The sequence below is a fragment of the Cervus elaphus genome, chromosome 17, assembly GCF_910594005.1.
Source record: "Cervus elaphus chromosome 17, mCerEla1.1, whole genome shotgun sequence".
NCBI lineage: Eukaryota > Metazoa > Chordata > Mammalia > Artiodactyla > Cervidae > Cervus > Cervus elaphus.
In genome coordinates, this window is record NC_057831.1 from 57,577,350 (window position 1) to 57,590,145 (window position 12,796).

General features: G+C 40.8%; 1 protein-coding gene across 2 annotated transcripts in view; it reads right to left on the minus strand.

The window, feature by feature from the left end:
* SMIM14 (small integral membrane protein 14) overlaps positions 1-12,796 on the minus strand; it is a 56,905-nt gene that overhangs the window by 19,494 nt on the left and 24,615 nt on the right. For both annotated transcript variants that reach the window (XM_043870928.1, XM_043870929.1), the window contains exon 2: positions 10,704-10,813. In XM_043870928.1, coding sequence (XP_043726863.1) covers positions 10,704-10,778 — 75 coding nt within the window. In that variant the 5' untranslated portion in view covers positions 10,779-10,813. The remainder of the gene's footprint in view (positions 1-10,703; positions 10,814-12,796) is intronic.

Below are 12,796 nucleotides of genomic sequence, written 5' to 3' on the forward strand. Positions count from 1 at the left end.
GATCAATTGTACCATAAATCACAGGACTATTTAGTTTTCCAGTGGCTAGATGATATTGATAAAAAACATTAAGATTTGAAAGAAGGAAATACATGAACATTTCCTTTACTGACAAAAGTAAAAACCAAAAGTCAACTGTATTATTAAAAATGTTTATAGCAACATGGAAGATGCTCAATATTATTAAATTGGGGATAAAATATATATATCATAGTATCTAAATGTTTGTCAGAAAGATCTGGGAAAATGCATACCAAATTCATCTAGGGAAGTAGGAATTTGCCAGATACACAGAAGTGAGTGAGGAGTCTGGTCTTACTTTTAACATGTTGATTGCTTTTTTGAAAGAATATTACTATATTTTTTATTTCAATAATTAAACATTTTACAAAAAATATATTAAGAGGAAAAGATACCAGCAGTAGGTAACATTTCCTGGGTAGAGAAGTTTCTTAAACTTTTAGGCATACAACTTCCAGGCCAATAACAGGTCTTACTTAATGTGATTTATTTAAGTACAGAGGACATTAGTCACAATTTACAAGGCCTTCAGACTTTTAAGGGAATTGAACCAATGATCTCCCAGAGCACATGCTTATAGTACTTTAATACAGAAACAAGTTTAAGTAAATTAAAGATGCTGAAGTTTCAGGTACATTGTTTAGGTAAGGGCTGAACTACAGAGCTCAACAAACAAAAAGGGAATTATCTGCATTCCAAATCTTAGGTTACAACAGAAGAGGAAAAACACAAAACATAATCTAAATTCACATTTCCAAATCCATCTGTTGTCTCCTTCTGGAACTCCTATCATTAATAGAGGAAACTGTATGCCAAGAGACAGCCAGTGGAGGAGAACAGGAGAAGGAGGTGATGAGAGCAGAAGAGGATAAAAATAAAATAATTCTGCAAGTGGCTTCAGTGGGAATTGAAAAAGCCTCTCTCCAGGCCATCTTTATGGTTGTCAGGAAATATAAGTGATTTTTTAAAAACCAAAACAAACTAGATATATTAGTTATAAGGAAACACCCCTTTAAAAAAAATACCCTCCGAGACACACACAAAAATTATACAACTTAGAAGAATGATTTATAATTAGATTGTGATTTTGTGTTGACGTCTTTTTACCTGTCTAATAGTATTCTACTACTACATCAGTAAAAACCAATATTTATCAACAGATGTATTACCACCATTAAATCAAGTAATGAAACACAGAATTATATGTAACATGATAAAGATACCTGATTTTAACTGAAAGGGATTTACTGCACATTCCTATCCAGCTCTTTAAGTCTTATTAGCCAGTATCTAATGAGTAAAGCATTAGAGTTCTAATTAGAGTATTAGGCTAGGATAGAAAGATATCAGTAATGTCGGATAACGCCTCCATTTTTTAATGTTTCTGAACATTAGCAGAACCTGGCAAAGAAAACCTGGCAAACACACGCCTGGCAAAACACAACTCCATTAAGAAGTCTGATCCTTGTATAGCCTAACAGTGTAACTGAATCACAGGAAGGCAACATGCCAGTAGGGTAAGTAAAACTTTGTCATGAGCACCCCAAAGTGGGCATTCTTTGCACCACAGTTTTACCAGCCTTGAACTGAACCACTGTATGTAATGTGCCATTTAAAACACTCCTGTGAGAATGTAGTCAGAGATAAAGTCATTCACTTTAAAAGTCCTATTGGAAATGTGCAATAAAATGCACGAAAACCAGATTTGCATTCTTTGTGCTGGTACAGCTTAGCAGTTAAATCATCAGACCTTGCATAGCACTCATGAGGCAGCGGTACTGAGTGTGAATTGCTGTTAATGTCCATCTAGCCTTAGGAGACATACAGGTTTTCCTAATTTTATATATATTTTTAACATGAGAAAAATTCTACCCATTTAGAACTCAACAAAGGTAAGATAAGACAGTCTCATTAAAGTTACTAAAAGGTTAGTAAATATTGTAGAATATATTTTCTTTGTAACAGTGCATTCAAAAACTTTACTATTCAGTGGGAAAAGCCTAATTTTTGTATATTAACTGTACTGCTTATAATGCCTTTGAAATGCTAACAAAGTTTTATTTTTAAGTTAATTACTTGAATAAGTAATGTACTCACACAGTTTTAAAAGATAAAAAAGTAAAAAAAAAAAAAGTACAGTGAAGAGTCTCCCCTTTTTTCTCCTATCCTTCCACCCACCCACCCTTGATCACAAATACAGTGCTTTTTAAGGCACCTGAGGGAAACCAACAGGGAGCAGAGCAGATCACCATGCCGAAGAAACAGCACAGGGCTGGAGCTAAACGTCAAGGCCAAGTGTGCCTCTGCGACTCGCTGGCCCGCTTTAACACTCAGGAAAAGTGACTAAACCTCTCTGCACCTCAGCGTCCGCATCTGGAAAAGGAGAAGCCGCAGGCTCCCTGGTGGCTCAGTGGGAAAGAATCTACCTGCCGAGGCAGGAGACACGGTGGATCCCGGACCCGGGAAGATCCCCCAGGCGCCGGCGCAGTAAGCGCACGTGCCACAACTGCTGGGCCTGCGCTCTACAGCCTGGAGCCGCAGCTACTGAGCCGACCTGCCTCTCTGCAACCAGAGAAGCTACTGCGATGAGAAGCCTGCAAACCACAAGGAAAAGCAGCCCCCGCTCACCACTACAGAAAAACCATCGCAGCGATGAAGACTCAGTTCAACCAAAAATAAATAAACAAAACTATTTTTTTAAAAAAGGAGGATCAGTATCAGAGACTTTCTATGGCTTTAAAAATAGTGCCTACATTCCTGTCAAACTCTCTCCAATATAACCACTGTTATGAATCTGAGATATATTCCTTAGATCGTCTTCCACATATTTACAAATGTTACCTTGACCTACACATTTTTTTCTTCTTTTTTGGGGGCTGTGCTTAGTCGCTCAGTGGCGTTCAACTCTCTGCAACCCCATGGACTGTATGTAGCCCGCCAGGCTCCTCTGTCCATGGGGATTCTCCAGGCATGAATACTGGAGTGGGTTGCCATGCTCTCCTCCAGGGGAATCTTCCCGATCCAGGGATCGAACCCAGGTCTCCTGCATTGCAGACGGATTCTTTACCAGCTGATTAAGATTTATTTATTTATTTTAGGCTGGGCTGGGTGTTAGTTGCTGTGTGCAGCCTTTCTCTAGTTGCAGCAAATAGGGGGCGGCTTGTTAAGGTGCATGGACTTCTCACTGCAGAGCTCAGGCTCTAGTGCCTGGGCTTCGGTAGTTGTGGCACGTGGGCCTAGCTGCTCGGCGCCCTGTGGGATCCTCCCCCACCAGAGGTCAAACCTGAGTCCCCTGCACTAGCAGATGGATTTCTAACCACAAGACCACCGGGGAAGCCTAACCTACACACCCTCTAACCCGAACCTGCAAAGGCAAATGGCTTTCACTAACATTTCTCAGACACTTCCAAAGTATGTTTCTTCTTTCATTTCTAATAGTTTTTCCATTCTCTGTTGTTTGGGACATAAATAGCTTATTACAAACACGATGGATTTTCTTTTTTGACAGTATCATTTCTGTGTTCAACTGTTTTCGCTTTGGAGTCTATTTTGTCTGAGATTAACACCACATCCTTTTGGGACAGCTTCCCCCCCTCCACTAGTTTATCACTTATCTACGATAGTTTGTTTTCAGTGTCTATCTCCCCTGTAAATAGCATTTAAAAACTCCAATCTGTCTCTTTCAATAAGTGAGTATAATCCACTCACACATGACATTTTACTTTATGCTTTCTATTAACCACGCTTCTCTTCTTCACGTCTGCCTTCAGCTTATTTGGGTTTCCTTTTTTTACGAAGCCTAACTCTCCCCCGATTCAAAGGTTTTCAAGTGGGCCAGTACCAGGGCATCCGGACATCTGTGAAGCAGCTCTCTGGTTGTTGTGACTGGCTGGTATCCCCCCTAGCTTTCAAAGGTCCTGCCACATATTCATGTAAGTGAAAAACCTGGGCCTAAAATCTAAGCCCATTTCAAAGACTAACACAGTTATTTTTTGGGTGGTTTTACTTGACACAGAATTATTGAGGAATTTAACTGGACTTTCACATTTAAATCAAGGGAAGATATTAATTTTGTTTTTAACTCCACCAAGAACTTGGTGACATTGTAACTTTACCACTTAAAATAATCATGTTGCCAGTGGTACTTAAGACCCGCACACGCACTTGCACGGGTCAGCATTCACAGCTCTCCATTTATCACGACTTGTTTTTGGTTTTTTGGCTGCACTGGGTCTTCACCGCTGCACTGCTCTCCAGCTGCAGGGCTTGGGCTTCTCGTCGTGGTGGCTTCTCCCGTTGAGCAGCAGAGGCTCTAGAGCACCTGGGCATCAGTAGTTGTGGCACATGGGAACTTAGTTTCCCTGCCAAGGATCAAACCCATGTCCCCTGCATTGGCAGGTGGATTCTTAACCCACTGGGCCACCACCAAGGAACTCCCCATTATGACTTTTCATAGTAGAAGGATCTGTTTCCTCTTGTCTTCTAATGTAGCTGTACCTGAGACCACATTGTAGTACTTTTGTTTTCTTCAACTCTTTGCTTGTTTTTCTGTTCATATTTATTAATGAAGGACTAGGCTGGGTGAGCACTTAGGGTATACAAACAGTGTCCCTTATCAAGGAAGCATGCAGGCAGCCTGCATGGACTGCAGCCCACCAGGCTCCTCTGTCCATGGGACTCTCCAGGCAAGAATACTGGAGTGGGTTGCCATTTCCTTCTCCAGGGACCCATGCAGACAGCCTAGAGAACCTCTTAAGGCTCCAGGTAGGGAAGGCTTCATTTTAAGGCTTACTAGTGCATTCCATTCTCGGACCAGGCATCCTTTTTTTCCTTCCTATTTCACATCCACTATAGAGGCTGGGGTTACCCTGGCTTCTGTCTTGGTCCTCAATACCCAACTAGTAGTCCTCCCATGAATATCTTCCACTTTCCTTTAAAAAGCAGTCATCCCGGTTTCTGCCTGGTAGCACGTTATATTCCACAGAGGGGGAAAGACACACAACATAATTAGTTATCCACAAGTCACACCTTTTTGTATTCACAAACTTGTAAGGATTTTGCTCTTTAATTTTTATTAGTTATGCATGTAAGCAACTTAAACTGTTCTATCAATTTATTCTCCAAAAGAGCATTTCCTCACCACTTCCTATTTCCGCCTCCACAGAGGCACACCACTTTCAACTTTGAGCTGATTATTTTATTTTAGCATTTACCTCCATGTCTTCCTCTTTTTTCTTGGCCATGCCATGGGACTTGTACGATCCTAATTCCCCACCAGGGATCAAACCAGAGCCCAGCAGTGAAAGAGACAGTACACGAGGCAAAATTTTTGAAGACCCTATTTGACTGACAGTTTGGTTGGATATAGAATGATGGATTGGTAATAATTTCCCTTCACAATTTAAAGCCATTGTGTTGTTACCTTCCAGTTTTGCTGTTGAGAAGTCTAAAGTCATTTAGACTCTTGATCCTTTGGATGTGACCTGTTATTTTTCAGGAATGGCAACTGGTAGAACTAAGTGAGCAAAGGGGAACCAGTAGAGGGGGACAGATTACACGGGGCCACATAAATTTTGTGGGTTTTTTTTTTTTTCGGTTGCACAGCATGACATGCAGGATCTTAGTCCCCCAAACAAACGATCAAACTTGTGCCACCTGCAGTGGGGGTGCAGAGTTTTAACCACTGGTCCGCCAGGGAAGTCCCTAGTTTTTTTTCTACTACAAATGTCTGAATGGGGAGCTACTGCATAGCTGTGAGTAAAGGAGGTCTATTACCTGACTTACCAGAAATAAATCATTTCAGCTGCTGTAGTGAGACTACAGTTGAAGAGAATGGAGATGACCAGAGGATAGAAGCAAGGAGACGGACAAGAAGGCTAATTTCAATAGTCCTGGCAAAAATGACAGTGTAGGTTAGACTAGGGTGTTGCACTGCAAGTGTGAGAAAGGGATGGATTCTGGATATATACTTTTAAGGTTGATCCAGAGGGACTTTTTAAAACTGACCCCTGGTTTCCGCGTTAGCCACTGGGCTGAAAGAACAGAGTAAAGGTGATGCAACACTGTTACCTGAGCAGCAGAATCATGGAGTGAGCGGAGCAGACGGGGACTGCCTGGCAGTCCTACGGTTAGCACTCCGCTTTCACTGCCGTGGCCCAGGCTCGATCCCTGGTCAGGGGACTGCCTGGCAGTCCTACGGTTAGCACTCCGCTCTCACTGCCCTGGCCCAGGCTCGATCCCTGGTCAGGGGACTGCCTGGCAGTCCTACGGTTAGCACTCCGCTCTCACTGCCGTGGCCCAGGCTCGATCCCTGGTCAGGGAACTGCCTGGCAGTCCTACGGTTAGCACTCCGCTCTCACTGCCGTGGCCCAGGCTCGATCCCTGGTCAGGGAACTAAAATGCTGCATGGCGCGGTCAAAAGAGAGAGAGAGAGAGAAGACAGAAGTATAAGGTTGGGGCTGAGAAAAGTCTAGTTATGCACACATCAAGTATAAAATGTCTACTATTTGTCCAAATGGAGATAGTGTATCAACAGCTGAATATACAAAAAGTCTGACGTTCAGGAGCAGCAGCTTTTTGGCTGGGCCAGTTTTAAAAGCATGGGCTCATTTTTGTATTTACATTCGCTTTGATCCCTTTGATCATTTTCCATGCCAGTCTGTTCAATGTGAGCCACATAATACTTTTTTAATATGTCCTTTTTCTGCTTAAATCAGTTAGAACTTCTATTACTTACAAGGAAGAACTTACAACTGATATAATTACTAAGTCAGGAAGATAAATTAATTTTTAATTGTGAATGAACAGTACTTTATTAAAATGGAAAGGAATTAATGGTAAAATCTTAACTGCTCCTAAGCTGAATATATTCCTTGGCAAAGCCCACCTATTTCCACAGAATAGGCCAAACAAAACTGCAGCTCATTAGCAACATACAGCTAATGAGCTAACCATAACCAGTCATTAAAATCCTCAGGTTTCAAGTTTTTACTTGCTATTAACATTTTAAATTCTCAGGAATTGGTAATACTCTAACCTATAAGAAAATCCAATTTTATTATACATGAAGTTGAAAATAACAAAAGTTCCAAATTAGGACTTGAAATTAATGAGATGTTACTTTATTACAAAGATAAATTAAATGTCCAGTTTTTAAAAAAATACAAATCTCTGCCCTGTCATCACACTATAACACAGTATTATTATACCTGTGAGTTTCCTGAGCATGGAGACATCTACATTCTGGTAGCTATAACTAATATAGAAAAATTATATTAAACGCAGATAAGCTGCTTTTAAAATATAGGCTGTAGAGTTAAGAGCTCTACAAGGTAATAAGACAAGAGGTACTGCGAAAAAAGGACCCTGTGAAGTGTCAGTAGGACATAGCACATGCATGAGAGGCAGAAAGACGCCTGGTGTCACAAAAGGGACACTGATAACATTTAAATGAGAATGTTGACAGCTTCCATTAGATTCCCTTTTTCTGATTATAAGATTTATTGTCACAGAAAACACAGGAAACTATAAAAGAGAAGTCTCACCCTATATTCCACAACCCAGAGATTGCCAATTTTAACATTTGGATGTATTCTCTTCTATTCTTCCTATGCACACATCTATATGAGGTGTGTGTGCTCACAAAAGCAACATCATACTAAATACCATCTGTGTATCTTTTTTTTTCATTTCATATAACACACATTATTTCCCTTGTGTTTTTAAATATTTTTCAAATACAACTATTGCAAACAAGATTTTATCATATAATTTCCATGATATAATCACTGCTCTACTAGTTGACATTTAGGATGCTTATAACTTTTGATTACTATAAATAGTATTATTCAGAAATATTTGAATTTCTGAATTTAGAGACCATATTTCTAAAGACACTTTTTTAGAAACAATGTTTAGAAAGCACTTAAATACCAACAAGGACTGAGCGACCGAACTAAACACCAGCGAAGAGTAGTTATGACCCCAGAATGTTGCTTGATTCTGAATTTAAATAGAAGAATACAAACGAAATAAAAATTAAACAGCACAATTCAACATCTGTCAAACTATCAGCATGCTATACACAAGCAGATCATTCATCAGCAATTTGTACTGATGTGAAAATATCTAGCACACACTGAGATGTGGATCTTTTAAAAGATTTATAAAATCTGAAATCCATTTTATCACAAAATAACTATTTCAAACCAAGATTGCTATAAATAATATACCATCAAACATGAAACAATATGCTCATTAAAAACCAAGCTAAACATGGCTTCCCTGACAATCTACTAAAGAGAAGAGGCCTGCACAGGGAACCCTTAAGAGCAGGGCTTAGTTTTAGCTAGCTCTTAGAAAGCAGCAAAGCGAATAAAATAAAGTGCGTTAAAGATAAAAAGTATTATACTACAAAATAAGAAGAGGTAGCAATCCTCATTAAAAATAATATCCTGAGAAATTTTACTACAAATAGATGACAAGTCTATCTTTTGTTCCTAACACCACAGTGATTTGAAAAAAGTCTGCCTTATATTTGGTTGAATTAAGATATTAAAACTATCAGCTTAAACATTATAAATAAACAGGAGAGATTTATTTACTAATTTATTTTGCTGGACCACATAGCTTGTGGGATCTTAGTTACCAGACCAGAGAATGAACCCCGGCCCGCTGCAGTGGAAGTGTGGAGTCCTAACCCCTGGACTGCCAGGGAGCTCCCAGACAGTACTTTTTAAACTCTTCTCTCCTCAGATTGGCGCTTCCCCTGTGGTGCTCCCAGTAAAGAACACGCCTATCAATGAATGAGACAGAAGAGACTCTGGTTCAATCCCAGGGTCAGGAAGATCTCCTGGAGGAGGGCTCAGCAACCCACTCCAGCATTCTTCTCTGGAGAATCCCATGGACAGAAGAGGAACCCGGTGGGCTATGGTCCACAGGGTCACAAAGAGTCAGACATGACTGAAGGGATTATTCAGACAATCTATTTTTATGTCAAGTTATCAGAGAGATGATACTGCCATATTTCTATACTCAAAAAAGTCTGATTCAGTAAAGAACTGCTGCTGCTGCTGCTAAGTCGCTTCAGTCGTGTCCGACTCTGTGCGACCCCAGAGACGGCAGCCCACCAGGCTCCCCCGTCCCTGGGATTCTCCAGGCAAGAACACTGGAGTGGGTTGCCATTTCCTTCTCCAATGCATGAAAGTGAAAAGTGAAAGTGAAGTCACTCAGTCGTGTCTGACTCTTCACGACCCCATGGACTGCAGCCCACCAGGCTCCTCCATCCATCAGATTTTCCAGGCAAGAGTACTGGAGTAGGGTGCCACTGCCTTCTCCTAGTAGAGAACTATATAATTCATAAACTCAATTTTTATCTGTAGGGATTCTTTTCTGTGGGATTGCTGAATAAATATGTTATTCTAAAAAAAAAATAAAATAAAAATGAAGATTAAAAAAAAAGTCTGATTTAATTTTTAAGTTCCTAGTTCATCTCTACTCTCTTAAAGCATTTTTAAAGATCATAAGTCCTAGTATAAGCTAACTCTCAAAGGAGTATCATTGGTAATCAATGCACTTCTGATTACTTTACATACACACTGAGTGAGCAGGAAACTTGCTAATTAACTACCAACAATTCAAGTATTTCAGCAAATGTTTGAACCAGCCTTTATTAACTGGACTATAATAATATACCCCGTACAAGATTATTATAAACAAACAAAATGTTATAATCAATAACATAGTAATAACATACAGCTGACCTTTGAATGAGGAGGTAGAGACACCAACCCTCCTTACAGCTGAAAATCCACGTGTAACTTATAGTCGGCCCTCTGTACTGCAATTCCTCCAAACAAGCAGTCCTACATCCTCAGATTCAACCAACCGCGGGTCATGCAGTACTGTATGCAGTATTTACTACTGAAAAAAATCTGCACATAAACGGACCCTCAGTGTTCAAACCCATTCAAGGGTTTGTTGTTCAAGGGTCAATTGTATTTTATTGTGACTATTAATGAAGGCTTTCCTTTTGTACATAAAAATATAAAGTATAATATATAAACAATGTATACATTATATATATATGTAAAAATTGCATATTACATAAACAGCCTTGCGTTTAAGGTTATAGACTAGGAAAGTCTTTAAAAACCTACAATTGAAATCTCACTATACTCCAATAGAACCTATCAAAAACTTGTTCAGAAATCTGTCTCTGTCAAATAACTGCTTTGGATTTGGAAATGATCTATATAGAAATCTTTATTGTCATGCCATTTTTTAGAGTAGGATTTGAACTATATCATAAGAGGATGTGTGATTTCATAATAGCTTATCAGGTAAACGAGCTCTGTATAACCAAAAACTATACGCATTAATACAGAAAAGTCTACATAAATGTGTGTTTCCCACTCATGATGGTGAATTCCACCAACATAAATCTACTATAAATGAAGACAGCAATCTGTTTTCATCTCTAGTAAAAGAAATGCTCGGAAAAACAAAACAAGAAATGCTGGCAAGCACTGTAACTATTATGACTTAAGCCACTGTGGAATTTTCATTATGAAGTAATTTTTAGAGCCCATTGGATGAAAATTTTCCAATAACCAACATTCTCCCAAAAACAAGACAGAGGGGGTACAGTTCAGTTCTGAATAGGACTGTCCTGTTCATCTCACCAGATTGATCAGCCTTCTCATCGCATGTTCATGAGAGCAAACACATTCACAGGGATCGAATCCACCTTCTGCCATGATTACCCAGCTTGATTTAACTTGACTGTTTAAATCTAGGAGGAAGGAAAAAATATCATAAGACTGCTATTCAGAGTTACTCTTTCTCTTGAGCTATGAAGACTTCATGTTATGTATAGATTCATAATAGTTCTCTTTATAGTTCAAATTTATTGACATATCTATCAATTACTAATCTTAAATGAATTATGAATCTATACAAATGACTGGCTACCACTTTATCACCAGACTGATTTTCTATAAATGCAAAAGTCTTCATATACTCTCCTGGTCCCACCTGTGAAGACGATGCTACTAGAGCCCTATTCTGCTCAATCACCTAATCCTTTAACTTTGTTAGCCTCAGCACTGCTATGGACTGAACGTTTGTGCCAACCACTGCCCCCCTCCCCAGACTCTTATGTTGAAGTTTTAATCCCCAAGGTGATGGTATCTGGAGGTAGGATGGTTGGATGGCCATGGTCCATGGATGTCATGGACCGTGGTTGGATGGTCCATGGACATTAGTTTGAGCGAACTCCAGGAGATACTGAAGGGCAGAGAAGCCTGGCGTGCTGCAGTCCATGGGGTCACAAAGAGTTGGACATGACTAAGCTACTAAACCACTACCACTGCCTTTGGCGGGTAATAAGGTTATCAGAGGAGAGCCCTTATAAACAAGATTAGTGCCATTAAAGAAGAGACATGATATCTCTTTCTTTAACATGTGAAGATACTGCAAGAAGGCATCCATTTACACATGGAGGAAGAGATTCCTCACCAGACACCTTAATCACAGGCCTCCCAAAATCCAGAACTGTGAGAAATAAATGTCTGTTGTTTAAGCCATTCGGTTTGTGCTGTTTCACTAAAGCAGCCTAAGCTATGTCAAATGGAGAAGAAAATGGCAACCAGCTCCAGCATTCCTGCCAGGATAATCCCAAGGACAGAGAAGACTAGCATGCTACAGTCCATGGGGTCGCAGAGATTTGGACACGGCTTAGCAACTGAACAACAACGGCAAAGCCATGTCCGCTTTAGTCTTTATCCTACCAGGAAAGTCCTCTGAAAGAAAGAAAAAATGAGTTATCTAAAAGGATATCATTGTCAGGGGGAGGGGAAGGGAGGGGAGGGACATGAATTAACAAGACAATATCCAGGAAATGGCTGGGAAGACTTTGAAACAAGTGAGGAGATTTGTCCAAGGTGGCCCGGTAGAAGGACATCCCTCTTCTTGTGACAGTACTGAAATCACAGCTAACTGATGAACCACCATCGACAGGAAGACTCTGGAACCCACCAAAAATAGATACCCGACATCCAAAGACAAAGGAGAAGCCACAATGAGATGGTAAGCGGGGCACAATGATGATAAAAATCAAATCCGATAACTGCCCGGTGGGTGATGCGCAAACTGGAGAACAATTACGCCTCTGACGTTCTCCCACTGGAATGAAGGTTCTCAGCCCCACATCAGGGTTGGCGTCCTGGGGGGTCTGGCAACAGGACTAGGAATCCCCAGAGAATCTGACTGTGACGGTCTGCTGGATTTGATTACAGAACTTACACAGGACGGGGGAAAGCAGAGACTCCCTCATGGAGGGCACGTGAAGTCCTGTGCGGAGCAGGACCCAGAGGAAAGCAGCAGTGACCACAGAGCCTGTCTGCCAGTGTTGGCAGGTCTGCAGAGGCGAGGCGTGCTGGGGCTCCCTGCCAGGGACAAGGGCACTGGCAACAGCGGTGTGGGGTGGAAGCCCTCTCAGAGGCCAGCAACAGCCCACCGCACAGCCTGTAAGCTCCAGGGCTGGGTCCCCTCATGCCAAACCCTGATCAGGGAGGGAACACAGCTCCACCCATCTGCAGACAAACGGATTCAAGTTCTATTAAACTTGCCCCCACTACTAGAGCAAAGACCCAGTTCTACCCACGACCAGTCCCTCCCATCAGGAAGCTTGTACAAGCTTTTAGATAGTCTCATCCACCAGAAAGCAGACAGAAGAAGCAAGAAGAACTACAACCCTGCAGCCTGCAGAACAAAC